Here is a 14573-nt window from a genome sequence, read left to right as displayed (position 1 = left end):
TAACTAGAGCATGCATCACTCTGGAAAGACGGCGGGCAGGTAGGGTCTCATCCTGCATACCAGATGGAGCTGGTAGACAGCTGCCTTGGATGGGGAATTGGCCTGCGCCTCCATGGACAGCTGTGAGTCCAAAATGACTCCCAGGCTGTGCACCTGGTCCTTCAGGGGCACAGTTACCCCATTCAGGACCAGGGAGTCCCCCATACCAGCCTATCCCTTGTCCCCCCAAAACAGTACTTCTGCCTTGTCAGGATTCAACCTGATAACATCACTAGTTGGTTTTCATGTACAAAACAGCTGCCGCCAGAGCTAAGAGCAAACAGATTTTCATATCATCTCAAATGCAATACTTTATCATAGGAAGAGTGTGCTGCCAAAATCAAAGCTACCTGAGCCTCCCCAAATGGGTAGCCTAATTTGAAATGTAATTATGAAATCGCTCCATATTCTTCCTACCTTTTTATGTTTTGTGTTTATCAGCACTGTAAATAAAGAAGAATATATAGGAACCAGTAAACAGAGAGGAAATGAGCAAGACCCACAGATGTCCAGGACAGAATGTCTACAGCCCACTGAGATGACTTTGCCGCTGTGCCAGGGTACGTGAAGGCTTTTAAAATCTCTTTACAAAACAACAACTCTCTCCTAACTAGTTGAAACTACGTTTGCAGTGAAAATAAAATCTACTATTCTTCTTTCTGGTATTGCATGTATTGTTAAATTTAGAGGAGATTGAAAGAATTAAAATACCTTGAGTGAGGAAAAGTGAGGAAAAATGCTCTGGGTGTGTATGTGAATGACAGTTGCTTCAGGGAACGTCCTGTAACCTCCCTGGAAACAAATCGCTCAATAAAGAGGTTTTCTGGAAGTGCAAAAGGCTCGAAAAATGACCCTCTCCATGCTCGACAACCGTAGCAATGTAGCTATATGTCTTTTTCAAAGCTTTATGGTACCTTTCTTTTGGGTGTGTGTGTGTATTCAGAAATGTCCCCTGTCAAAGAACCCCTTTATTATGCAAGTGTTTGCCTAATTTGAATCTCTCTCTCCAGATGTTACGTGGAATCAGCAGTCATTAACTAAACAGAGCCCACGTGTTTCAGACACGAAACAGAAAAACTTTCCGTCGGAACATAATTTAGGTCTGCCGGTCAGTTCTGCAAGAGAAATGAGGAGGTAGGTAACAGAGTTGTCAACACTAACAGGACGGGCTTAAAGGTTTGTCAGTTAAAATTAGAAACTTGTTTACAATGATAAAGAATCTCAAAGCAAAAGGAAAGGTAGATGGGGGGGGGAATGAGAAATGCAAATGAAATTATAATTGGAAGTTAGAAAGTCAGTTGGGTTTGGGGGGGATGGGGGGATGTCGTTGACTCGGGAGTGTCAGAATATAGGTAAGGTAAAGATAAAGGGATCCCTGACCATTAGGTCCAGTCGTGACCAACTCTGGGGTTGTGGCGCTCATCTCACTTTATTGGCCGAGGGAGCCGGCGTACAGCTTCCGGGTCATGTGGCCAGCATGACTAAGCCACTTCTGGCAAACCAGAGCAGTGCACAGAAACACTGTTTACCTTCCCGCCGGAGCGGTACCTATTTATCTACTTGCACTTTGACGTGCTTTCGAACTGCTAGGTTGGCAGGAGCAGGGACTGAGCAACAGGAGCTCACCCCGTCTCGGGTATTCGAACCACCGACTTTCTGATCGGCAAGTCCTAGGCTCTGTGGTTTAACCCACAGCACTACCCACGTCCCATAGGTAATGTAAAGATATGTAAAATCACATGGTGTTTTTTGAAAATGAAAATCCCAATAAATATTATTATAATAATGAGGAGGTAGGTAACAGACGCTTCCATGACTTAATCGGCATAGTATGAGAGCATACAATCAGCTATGATATCACTTGGACTTGCACTTCCAAAGCTTCACCAGAGTTCCCTCCTGTTTGTTTCTGTTTCAGGGCAGGCTGTCGAGAGAGCTCTGGAGCTGGGCGATCATCATCATCACCCTGTTCTCCTACAACTCAAAGCCAGTCACCCAACAGGTACAAAAGGTCAATAAGGATTTTCACAAGCTAATGAGCTGCTTTACAAAGTTATCATTTCAGCTAAAACCTCCTAACTGGTGTTTGAGGCGTACGAGTGGTGGCATAGATTAAGACGTTCCCAAAAGTATTTTATCACCCTGGAAAATATCTAGGAGCTGCTTCTACAGATAATGGGAGGTTGTTCAAATGCCATGTGGAGTGGAGGCAAAACATAAAGGAGATAGTTGTCTTAGGATGTCAGTTTGCATTTCTTAGTTCAAAAAGTATTGATCTGGTGTGTAGAGATCTCTCCTATTCTACTTAATTCAAGGGAGTTCTGGAAGCTTTCCTGTGTGAAAGAAACAAGCAGCAGGTTCATGATGTTTGGGTTATTCATTCAGAGAAGCTGAGTACAGCTGGCTTAAACTGGTTCTCTTATCTCTTTCTGTCATGGTCATGCTGACTATAAAAGTAAGGCCAGAAGGAGCCTGGGCTTCACTTTCTCTTTCTATCTCTTTTTCTTCTGGTGTGGTGTTCTGTACATAGTATGCTTAGTATTAAGGTTTAGACTTACTATAAGTTATTGTCAGTTTAAGTTAAGTCTGCTGCAACTGGATTTCTTATGGACAGGGCCAATCCTGAATGTATTGGATTTGTGACCATTATTCTCATTTGCCTTCAGTAGCAGTAAAGCTCTGCTGGATGAAATACAATTGCCTCTGGTCTATTTTTTGAGGAATCCTGCAATGAGTTTAAGTTGTTGTTCTGCTAACTATACGTTGGAATCTACTCTGACTCAGTACTGAGTAGAATTTCAGTGGCACAGGATCCTATCAAACCACCACGAATATGGAGCACATCTACATGGCGCTTGCCTTAGAGGAATAACTCATGCTGTAGCTATGATGGATGTAGCCCTGTGGGTGTCTCAGCCAGAAACAGTTCCTTCCTGTGAGATCCAGTTGACAGAGAACCGAAATGAACTGTGGTGCAGTGTGCTCATTGTCCATTGGGCTACTCTGGTGAAGATGTCTCTCTCTTCTAGGAGATGCACTACCCTTGCCAACCACAGGTAGCCACTGTCCATACTGTCAGCTTAGTACAGTGTTTCTCAAAATGTAGGAGAGGAGCCCCAGCTTTGGGGTGTGAGAGATCCTCAGCGGCTGGATGCCCTGCTTGGCCATGAATGGTTTGAGCACTCGCTAGGTCCTCAACGCTTTGGCTAGCTGGAGGACAAACCAGCCTTTTCAGGGCAGCGGCAGGTTTCCTCTCGTACCAAACATCAGCTTTGTGAGTGAGAGGATGTTTGAATCTGGTTTTGTTGTTTCTTTCTTTCTTTTAGGTCTGTCAGTGGAAAGAAACTCTGCTCTAGCTGCGGACAGCCTCTCGGGAAAGGCGCAGCCATGATTATCGAAACACTCGGTCTTTATTTCCATATTCAGTGCTTCAGGGTAGGATTCCTCAGTAACGTATTCTCCCTAAAGGATGGCCTGCCTTTTGCCTTTGGCATGGCAGTTCCCTTCAGCACAGTTGGGAGGTTTAGTGCAACTTGCCTTGCAGGTGCTTATACCCTCTGTTTCTTTCTGGTGATGGACGCTCCACCATCCCGAGCCGTCTATGTGGCAAGCTACTCCAGACAATGCAGCCACTAGAAATCCTCCTGCTTTGATGTCAGGCATCAGGGAATCTGATCCCTCCCACAGTGGCAGCCAAGAAGCAGATAAACAATAAAAGTTCTTACCAAGCAATTTATTCAATAATTCACAGAGAGCAACGAAGGAAGGCAGTCTCCCTAAGATAATGGCGTTGCTCTGAGTAAAGTCCCGCCCCCTCCGTCTCTCCTATTCTACATCACCCCTGTGTTGGCTAATCTGAGCTTTCTTCCCCTGAGCTCTCTGTTCTAATACCCTCAATGCACGCCTGGTCCTGGGTGAGGGGGTGGTCAGGAATGCTTTCCAGAGACACTGAGTCTGTCAGATGTCTCTCCCCTGATGCTTCTTCTTCTTCCTGCTGTTCCTCTCCCAATATTTCCTAGCTTCTCCCCTCTGCAGCCTCTGAACTGTGCCCTTCTGCAAACCACTATTCTAAATCTATACTGTCCTCCTGTTCTCAGGAAGGTTCAGGAGAAAGGGCGGGGGCGGTCTCTACCGTTCCTCCTCAGTCCAGCCCCTGGCACTTGGAGACAATGTGAAGATGTAGCGAGGAACTATGGAAATATTTTTTTCTTTTTAACCCAAACAAAGATGCACACCCAGATGGCGTATCCATACCACTGACTTAAGCTATCATTTAATTTCTTGGGAATTCTGGGAACAGTAATCATGTGATAGGGAGTAAGGGAAGGGATATGTCAGAGTGAAAACTCTCACCAAAGTACAGATCCCAGGATTCTTGGTGGATGGGCACCATGACAATTAACCTGGCATAAAAGCAACATAGTTTGGGTATTATTATTATTATTATTATTATTATTATTATTCCCTGCCCATCTGGCTGGGTTTCCCCAGCCACTCTGGGCAGCCTACAGCATATCCCTAGATATCCCGATGAATGTATTATTTAACTTTAATTATATCCACTCTTTATCAATAAATAGTGTGGAATCTGCAAGGGACAACTTGGAGATGCAGCAAGCGGAACAGACGTCCGGATTAGAAGTGGTCTTCTCAACTGCAATGATTGTTACATCAGATCCAGAAGTAAGTACCGGGGACTGGTCTCAACGTGATATTTACTGTGTGTGTGTGTGTGGTTTTGTTTCCAACACCACCTACTACATTGGCCTTGCAAATATGCCCAGGGCCTATGCCACCCCACAAAAAAAATAAAAAAAATAAATTACTACCTCACTTGCCAACACATACCGGTTGAGATAAATCATTTGCGCATCAGTTGCCTGAAAGATGTGTGCAAACAAACAAAAGTGCCCTGGGGCACTTTACACCACCCTCTTGTGCACACTACCTCAGAAGTAAGTCGCACTGTGGTTAGTGGGTTTACTTCATGGCAAGGGTGCCTCAAGGCCTTGCATAATTCCCCTGGGAGAAAATGCAAGTCTCCCCCTGAGATCAGTGGGACTTAAAAGTGCCTCGTTATGGCGTGATCCAACCCTACCTCACATTTTACTAAAACTGATCAGATGTGGGCAATTTGCACTCCTCACAGGTGAATGGGCAAGTAGTTATTTACAGGTATGTCCAACATATAATCTTGTAATGATTTAATTTCTTGTTGAAACTGTATACTTTTCTTATTCATTCATTCATTCATTCATTCACTCACTCACTCACTCATTCGTTCCATTTATATCCCACCTTTATTTCTCCTTCCCTCCTGCCCCAGACCCCCATTTTATTCCACAGCGATCCAATGAGGTAGATTCAGGTAGGTAGCCGTGTTGGTCTGATGCAGTCGAAATAAATAAAAAAACTGCCCAGTAGCACCTGAGAGACCAGCCAAGTTTGTTCTGGATATAAGCTTTCATGTGCATGCACACATGAAGAAATGTACATGCACACGAAAGCTTATATCCAGAACAAAACACGTCAAAGTGCAAGTAGATAAATAGGTACCGCTCCAGCGGGAAGGTAAACGACGTTTCCATGCGCTGCTCTGGTTCGCCAGAAGCGGCTTAGTCATGCTGGCCACATGACCCGGAAGCTGTACGCCAGCTCCCTCAGCCAATAAAGCGAGATGAGCGCCACAACCCCAGAGTCGTCCGCAACTGGACCTAACGGTCAGGGTTCCCTTTACCCCTTTACCTTTAAGGTGCTATTGGACTGTTTTTTATTTATTTCCAGTTAGGTCGGTTAGGCTGAGAGAATATGATGAGCTCAAGGTCACTCGGTGAATCTCACCCTGGGTCCCCAGCCACTCTGGGCGGCTCCCAACAGAATGTTAAAAACACAACATCAAACATTAAAAACTTCCGTAAACAGGGCTGCCTTCAGATGTCTTCTAAAAGTCAGGTAGTTGTTTATTTGTTTATTTCCTTGACATCTGATGGGAGGCATTCCACAGTGTGGGTGCCATTACTGAGAAGGCCCTGTGCCTGGTTCCCTGTGACTTTGCTTCTCGCAGTGAGGGAACCGCCAGAAGGCCCTTGGTGCTGGACCTCAGTGTCCGGGTAGAACGATGGGGGTGGAGACGCTCCTTCAGATGCTTTGAGTAAAGAAAGGAACCACAACAGATGTACCTCTCCTCTTTCCTGGGAAGAAAAAGTGTGTTGCTATAAAGAGAATGAGAAGAAAAAAACTAAATGTAAGAAGCTGCTTTTTGCGCTGGGAAACACTTCCACATCCTGAAAGGTAGAGGGCACTGTTGTATAGTTTCACAGTCAATTTGCACCAGGGAGTCGCACGTTTTTGGCAGGAACTGTTGTAAATATGAAATGAACAATGGATAAATTATCATTTAGATGTGTGGCTTTAATTATTTCAATCCCACATTCTCCTTTGACTTTGAATCTAACTGCTATAGCCTGTTCTGCGAAAGGGTGGACAGAAAGTAGACGGCGATTTGACGGAAAACCACGTTCCCGTTTCCAGTTGCTGACTACTGCTGAGATTTTTGCAATGCTAAGGAAACGCTAGTGTGCTCACTTAGTGGGGAGCTGGGGGGAGCCATGGAGAGGTGGGAGAAGGGTGTGCATCGCGCCTGATCTCTCAACCCTGGTTGAGTAACTGCATATAAAGCACATCGCTTTTCCCAAAGAATTCTGGGAACTGTGGTTCCCAGCATCCCTCAATTCCAGCATCTCCTTTAAATGTAAAGGTAAAGGTAAAGGTACCCCTGCCCGTACGGGCCAGTCTTGACAGACTCTGGGGTTGTGCGCCCATCTCACTTAAGAGGCCAGGGGCCAGCGCTGTCCGGAGACACTTCCGGGTCACGTGGCCAGCGTGACAAAGCTGCATCTGGCGAGCCAGAGCTGCACACGGAAACGCCGTTTACCTTCCCGCTGGTAAGCGGTCCCTATTTATCTACTTGCACCCGGAGGTGCTTTCGAACTGCTAGGTTGGCAGGTGCTGGGACCGAGCAGCGGGAGCGCACCCCACCGCAGGGATTCGAACCGCCGACCTTTCCATCGGCAAGTCCTAGGTGCTGAGGCTTTAACCCACAGCGCCACCTGTGTCCCTCCTTTAAATGTACACAGCCATATAAGCCCCGGTGGTGCACTGCACCCTCTCTTCAGCTGTTTAAGATTGGAAATACAGAAGGAAGGAGGTCATAGGATGCTTGTACACAAAAAATACATTGCAGTTGCCATTAATTTGATTCTGAATTGATTTTAGAATGCTGTGTTACTTTTATTGTTGTTAGCCGCTCTGAGCCCAGCTTCGGCTGGGGAGGGCAGGATATAAATAAAATTTTATTGTTTATTATTTTCATTTTTCATTTTTTTAATTTTATTAATGTTCACAAAATTATAAACAAAACAAACAAATAAACAAACGAACAAACTTAGATCATAGCCTTATTAAAATTACACTTATTAACATTGTTAAGTGACTTCCTCGCTTCCCCTTGGTTGAATTTCCATGCATATCCTTTTAACGGTTTTCCAAATCAAGGTTCTTATTAAATTTAACTTAAACATTAACATCCTTATACCTTTTCATTTTAAAATTAAACATATTAATTCATCACTTTAACTTATATAAAATCCTAAGCCAATTAAGTATATGCAAGCTATTTCCAGTTAATTTAACTTTACATATTTAACTAAATAATCATTAAATTTTGTCCATTCTTCCTGATACTCCTCCCCCTTCTGGTCACGGACTCTTCCGGTTAGGTCGGCTAGCTCCGAAAACTCCATCATCTTCATATTATTTTTATTATTTGTTGCTTCCTGGCGTGAAGAATGGCGTAAGCGCTTTCACTTTTTCTACCCGTTTTTGTCTTAATTATAGCCGCTGGTCAGCCCACGACTTTGTGACATGGATTTCAGTCTTGCGTGCAAATGTGTTCTCCAAGAAGGATTGTCGCTGTTGTTCTGTTCCTGGGGCTTCTTCGGGACAATCACTTGTCAGAGCTTATATCCATGAACTTGATAGCTCTCATCTCATCTTTGCAAGGCAGGCACAAAAGGCTACATCGGCTACTTTCCAATGCAATACATATTCCACCCCCTTTCTTAATTCACTTACATGTATGAAGTTCATCTATGGACTTTCAGCTCCTTTTCCCCTCTCGCAGGAGCGTGCGTGTTCCATATTATCAGTTACGTTTGGTTTCCGAATCTGCTCTTATGAAAGTAACAAGGAAATAAAGATGCAATAAACCTGTTCTGTTTCTAATACGACTAGGAACTGAGAATGTTAAGTTTACACTACTTTTTGTAGATGTTCTATAATATGCCAATGTGTAAATCTAATTAGTTGCATTTGAAGAAGAAAATTTTAACAGCATGACAGAAAGGAGTTTCCCCCCTGTTTTGTTTCTGAAGTGGTAACTTTTTTATATATATACAAAGACACTAGTTTGATCCAAACATCCTGTAATTCTGAAACATTTTACTATATTACTTTCAGTGGAAGTCAGGAAATTGAGTGAGCAAGTGATTGCATGTTCAATCCTACACCCATGGACCTGGGGATAGGGTCCACTGAACTCAGTGGGGTTTACTTCTGAGTAGACATGCCTAGGATTGGACTGACAGTCATGCCATCTGTTGTGTGCATAAAATGATGTTTCTTGTAATAACAAACTATTTTACCGAATGAAGTGTTTTCTCTAAGCTTAAATAATACATGCATTCGAGGTTGTAGAAATACCCAGCAGGGATTGGTCGACTGGCAGCCCATGAGATGAATCTTCTTTCTGAAGCAATTTACCAGCCACTGGTAGCTGTACCCTGTTTTAATCGAGATGTGCCCAGGGTTTTACTTAGATGTGGGGGAAAGTTGGTACCTAAATCATCATCTAACCCAACCTCAGTGCGGCTCCATGAAGATGTGACGTTATTTCTCTCCCTTAGTGCTGGTGTGTAATGGTCCGTCTATGCCTCTGCACGTGTGTACCATAATTGTGAAAGTGAAAGTGTTGCTGCTTTGGGGGGGGGGTGTAACTTTTTATGGAGTCTGACCCATAAACACCTAGCACCTCCAACCACTTGCTGTATGGAAAATAAAATGTCTACCGAGGATGCAGGACTTGGGGCACCCTAGAATAACCGTTAAGAAGTCCATCTTGAGATAAATATCATAGAACGACCACTGCAAATGCTTTCTGCAAGGTCGGTGGAGCAACATTGCAAGCCAAGGCTGCTAATTTTCGGTTGTAGGGAAAGATGTTTGTGGGCGGTAGGGATGGAGACACACAGCCTGAAGAAAACAGGACAGACACTCTGGGATTTGGGGCTGTAGAGCCTTTCATTCTGCAGAGAGTGGGCATGCTTGATGCTGGAGTATTCAGTGATAGGTACCACTTTGGGACTACTCATTTATATATTCCTGCTTCCAGTAAAGTTGCTGCAGAGTTGGTTAAACTTCTGTACCCCAATGATTCTGCATATATCGAATTTAAAGGGGGAACCTGGGTCCATATGAATACATGGTAATAATCATATGATTTCGGCTGAGAACCTAAGCTCCTAAGCTGAAGCCGGTGAGATGCACTTCCAAATAAATATGCTTAGGATTTGGGTATGTTTACACGCACACAAATTTAGGGCAAGGCCATGCACTTTTCTTCAAGGAGGGATAAAGTCCTCATGTGTTGGCTCTTCCTGGAACATTGCCTCTTATGCCAGTAGCCGTATACTCTGAAGGGAAATGGCGCTACAAAGGCTTAAGAGTCAATGGCCTAGGAAGACAGCCTGAACACGTAGTGCATCGATGCGCATGTTTCCCAGGCTGTTTGTGTGCTCCCTTAGCAGTGTGGTCTTCATCATTATCCCCGGATTGATTCCCACATGACTCTGGTAACATGCATAATGTGGGAGGAGTGCTATGAGTGTGGGCATCTGATGTGGTTACTTTAACACTGGCGCATTCCCAGTGTAGGAATGGGAAGCAGCCACATCGCTCCCCACATGCAGCCTCCTCGGTGTGCACATAACGTTATGTTCTGGAGCAGCATGAGAATCGGCCATGAGGAAGGAGCAGCAGCAACCATGCTTTTAAGATAGCTAAAGTATCAGCCCTCTTGACCAATAATGATGGAAGTTTTCAAATGTGCAAGAAATAAAAGAGAGAGGGTGTTATATTTGAATCTGGATTTAAACCCGGTCAAATCAGGTGCACTGCGTGCGATTTAACATTTTACTGACTCCTAAAAAACCGGAATGGTGATCAGAGGTAGCACGCTAGATTTGGCTGATGTGCTACGGTTGTAAAATAGTGGTTTGTGAGCAGTATTCTGTGGTATCTTCTGCAGGCTGAGTAAAGGTGCGAGAGATTGGAAAGCCTATGTAGTTATGGTCTTCAAAAAGGAAAAATATATTTATGCTGCCTTAAGAATATGAAAGCAACAAACAAAATTAATTGAGATTCCTTGTTGTATGTGACTGTATTTGCACATCGGTTATCTCTTGGTGGGCTAGCAGAAAGAAATAGTGGACATTTCTTAGGTAAGCAATAAATATTTTCTAAGGGTGACACAGTGTCACTATTTATTTATGTGTCTAGGTGGGTCTTGATGTGCAGTTGTGCAAACATGCAATGATGTCTCCTTTTGTCACTCAAAAGCATTTGTATACGATTGTATCTATCTTAAAACATACGATTGTCTGATAGGAAGTTACACATTTCATTAAAATTGTGCCTTAGAAAATACAAAGCTGTTGCACATTCACCAGTGACAGATGGATGTAATAATTGTGGTGTTGTTTTTTAAGAAAAAATATAATTTCTAAGGACAGAGATTGGCAACGAAGTTGTTCTGCAAACAACAAACCTTGTGGGACTGTCCATTTGACCCCCACATTGTGAGTAATCATTGAAGTGATTTGTTTGGGGATACATATAGATAACTTTGCTGTTTGAATGGATTGTGCTGTAGTCATAATACCTCTTTGTATAACAAGAAATGCACAGTATAAAAACTGAAACCACTGATATGTGTAAGTACCTTTCTCCCCCACCAAAAAAATGAATTATTCCCCTGCTTGACTGCAGTTTTTACAAATGCTTACCTTGGAATAAGCACCATTGGGGGAAGAAAAAAATTGCTTCTGAGTAAACAAGTATAGGATTACAGTGCAAAGCAGTCATTCCCAAACTGTGGACTGTGAGAGTGTTACTTGTGTGCTTTGTAACATGAACTGGACTGCATAGTTAAAAGCTCATGCAATTCCAAAGTGCAGGAGAGGCTGCCCGGTGTGTCTCTGCATGATGGATTGCTCCACCTTCCGCTCCTTCCGATCAGCCAAGCTGGAGGCAGATCATTCTGCGGTGTGTCTCTGTCTCCATTGCGTCATATTAAATACAGAGTTGCAGCAGAATTGGGCATCCTCCAAGGAGATTTCCCATTGCATCTCTGCATGAGTTTCTGCTCCTTCCGTTCAGCGGCTTATGCAGAAACGCAAGAAATTGGCTCCTCCTGGATAGCCATTCTTCCTCTCACACTCTACAAAAGGAAACTGCTTTGGGTGCAGCAGTGATGTGCGCCTCCGTTTTTAATCCAGACATGGCTGTGTCAGCTCTCAGAAGTTTGGGAAACTGCATCAAGGGTTGGAATCCGGTGTCTCCTGTTCAGGAAACAGCCTCTGCTTGTAAACAGACAGTCCTTGAGGTTCAGCTGGAAGGCAGGCCTCTGATCTGAGCACTGCGGTTTGCAAGCCCAAGTGCTCAGTTCCACAAATCGACTTGTCAGTGGCACAACCTATTGTGTTGTTTCTGTTCTCTTGTGAAACAGCAGGGGCTTCTGAGTCTGAGGGCCACACCCAAGCCTCTGGGGGCCACATGGCCACCGCACACTCCTCTGCAGATTGCACAAACACCCTTTCTCAGCTAACCCATGCAGATTAGTTGAGGATGGGGATTTGTCACCATCTCTGCATTCAAGTGATCAATCCAATGACCAGGGAGGGGTGATTTACATCCCCACCAGGGCACTGAGCTCTACCCCTCCCCATAGCATTTGATCTACATTAACCCCCGCCCCCCTTTGCTGCTGCCACAAAAATCAGTGGCATTCTGGTGGAAGAGAGAGACTAGTTCAGACCCTTGAACTGAGGCTTAGCCGTCTCTGCTTCAAATAAAGGCAGATGTAAGGACCCGACACCAATGTTCTGAAGTTTATGCAGTTGTGGCATTCTTGCTATTGGCAGCAAGTGTGTTCCCTGCAAATTGGAGCTGGGTTGTCTCCGGACTGGTGCATTACTGCAGTCTACTGCAGTTGCACACCTGACCAGGAGATTTGTGTTTACGCTGGTGCCCTCTTTAAAGGTGTTGAGAGAGCAGTTTGGCGTAGGTATTTAGTGCATGTGAAGGACTGCGGATATGGGCCTGAACCCAGTTTACAGTTGGGTATCTTCAAGACTTTTGGGAACCAGTGGTGCTTAAGGGCACAGCTCTGTGCTTGTTGAGTATAAGCCAGTGGGGAGCTCCGTTGAAATTAATAGAACTTGCCCCAAGAGCAGAAGGTGGTGTGTTCTTGTGCAGGTCCTGTTGCTTTCAGTGGGTCTTGCACAACAGCATATCCCAATGGCTTGTGAAGATGTTGATTTGCACTTGTGTGCAAAGGTTGCTTTTTAAAAAATAAAAAAACCATGCAAAATCATGAGAATTGTGCAGATCTGATCCTGCTTTTAATAACCTTCAAGTCCTGCCAGTCTTCAGTAAGAGAGTAACTGCAGCCGGAATTTACATGCTAGCAGAATTTTTCAAGTGCAACCTTTTTATACGCAAACAGGATTTTATGGCACATCCACTTACGAATGTAGCTGACCATCTTTCTCCTTGTAAACTAGAAGGTGGCAGCAGCTAACTTTACATGTATCAATACCTGAATCACTCACACGTTCCACCTCCACTAAGATGGATTAGTCACCAGCATAAAGATTTTTTTAAAACTCTCAACTCTTCCTCCTTATATTTCATTTCAAATGAGTATGCATACTGCAGCTGCCTCATTATTTCCAGCTCTGTTTATAAACGTGTTAATATTTGTTTCACAAATAACTTGGGAATGGGTAAGGGTAGGGAATGGCCAGGGAGGGGGGAGTTTATCTACTGCTATGTTGGTTTGAAATGGTAAATAATGTGTTTCAAAAGATAATTTACTGTTGACGCGCCAATATAATAAACATAATGGATTAAAATAAAAACCCCAAAAAGTGTATTTAGCTTCTAATTTCTTTAGAGAGCAGGCATAACCATGTCATAATTATTTTTTTATATATTTCATTTTCAAAACTTCATAGTGGTCCTTATTCTTGTTATGTAGAATTAATTCCGTATTCTCTGTAGTTATCTATAAGTGGTATAAAAGTTGGTGAGCCAAAAGAGGGCTACTTTATATGCAAGATCACCAAAGGATGAAAGTCCTACTTGGGTTAATGTTGAATACCAGTTACACTAATCTCCATTGATGATATTTATTCTAAAATGCCTCTGGAAAGCAAGAGAATTCTTGTCTAAATGCAACAGCTTTTATAGTAAATGTTATGTTTATAAATAAACATTGATTAAAACTGGTGCTGTTTGACTTTTAATTGTTTTGGTATAGCCAAACATAATAAAACTTTGCAGGAAACGAATATATTTTGTTTGGTGCCTGGTGCTATACTTTTTGCTAGAAGCCGTAGAACAGGTATTGAAAAGCCAGGAATCTGTTTTCCGTCTTGAGATGTGTGATGTGCAGAGCTAAATTCCCATTGGATGGAAAGTGTACTGTAGATTGTTACCTGAAAACTTCTCATTGATAAATCAATAGTCCAGAGATACAAGTGCTGCCCCTAGTCTCTTGGAACATACCCAAGTTTGAATTAGATCTACAGTATATGACTTGATTGTTGGAAATCTGGCATATTGGAGAGGGGCATATGTGTGAGAACATTCAAGAAAGGCATTAGCTTTCCTTTCCAAATTTCATTACGTAAAATTACGCCAGAAAGGGCTTGGGTGACAGTCATACTCAGGAGTTACCCCAAAACGTCCACCATATATTATGACAGTTTTGCAGGATCAATATATATGGGCTCAGAAGAGAGGATGGCCTTTTGCTGAGCCACCTGTCAGGGAACTGCCATCGGAGCTCAGGGGGGTGGAGAGGCTCTCGGATGCTGGGAGACCCTCAGATGCTGAGGAAGGAACCAGCAGGGGGAGAGGGAGAGTTCCCGCTGAAGAAGGAGGGGAGGAGGAGACAGTGTTGGAGGTTAGGCTCAGAGACGCTTCAAGCGAGACCAGTGGTGAGAGCTCAGGACCTCCCCTTGGAACGCCCACTCTGCGCAGAAAGCTGTCATGCAGGGAATCAAGGAGGAGACTTTCTGTCAAGGAACTTTTATGTTGGAAGAAATTCAGGAAACACCCACTGACGGATTCGGCCAGTGATTAAGGCAGCCACACACTTATGGCTGTGCGGTTAGGGAGAGTTTAAAAACTGA

At 43.7% G+C, this 14573-nt stretch overlaps 1 protein-coding gene across 11 annotated transcripts in view; it reads left to right on the top strand.

Moving 5' to 3' along the window:
* The window catches only part of LIMCH1 (LIM and calponin homology domains 1), a 212836-nt gene extending 199172 nt beyond the window's left edge, over positions 1-13664 (top strand). For 10 of the 11 annotated variants that reach the window (XM_081875600.1, XM_081875598.1, XM_081875594.1 and 7 more), the window contains 6 exons: positions 481-599; positions 1050-1173; positions 1958-2050; positions 3366-3474; positions 4620-4722; positions 7936-13664. In XM_081875600.1, coding sequence (XP_081731726.1) covers positions 481-599; positions 1050-1173; positions 1958-2050; positions 3366-3474; positions 4620-4722; positions 7936-7961 — 574 coding nt within the window. In that variant the 3' untranslated portion in view covers positions 7962-13664. The remainder of the gene's footprint in view (positions 1-480; positions 600-1049; positions 1174-1957; positions 2051-3365; positions 3475-4619; positions 4723-7935) is intronic. The other variant, XM_081875597.1, reaches the window with a different exon arrangement.
* The last annotated feature ends 909 nt before the right edge of the window (positions 13665-14573 follow it).

The sequence above is a fragment of the Podarcis erhardii genome (assembly GCF_964252035.2).
Source record: "Podarcis erhardii genome assembly, chromosome: 9".
Lineage (NCBI taxonomy): Eukaryota > Metazoa > Chordata > Lepidosauria > Squamata > Lacertidae > Podarcis > Podarcis erhardii.
Note: the sequence above shows the minus strand (reverse complement) of the source record. Positions and strands in the feature narration are given on the sequence as shown.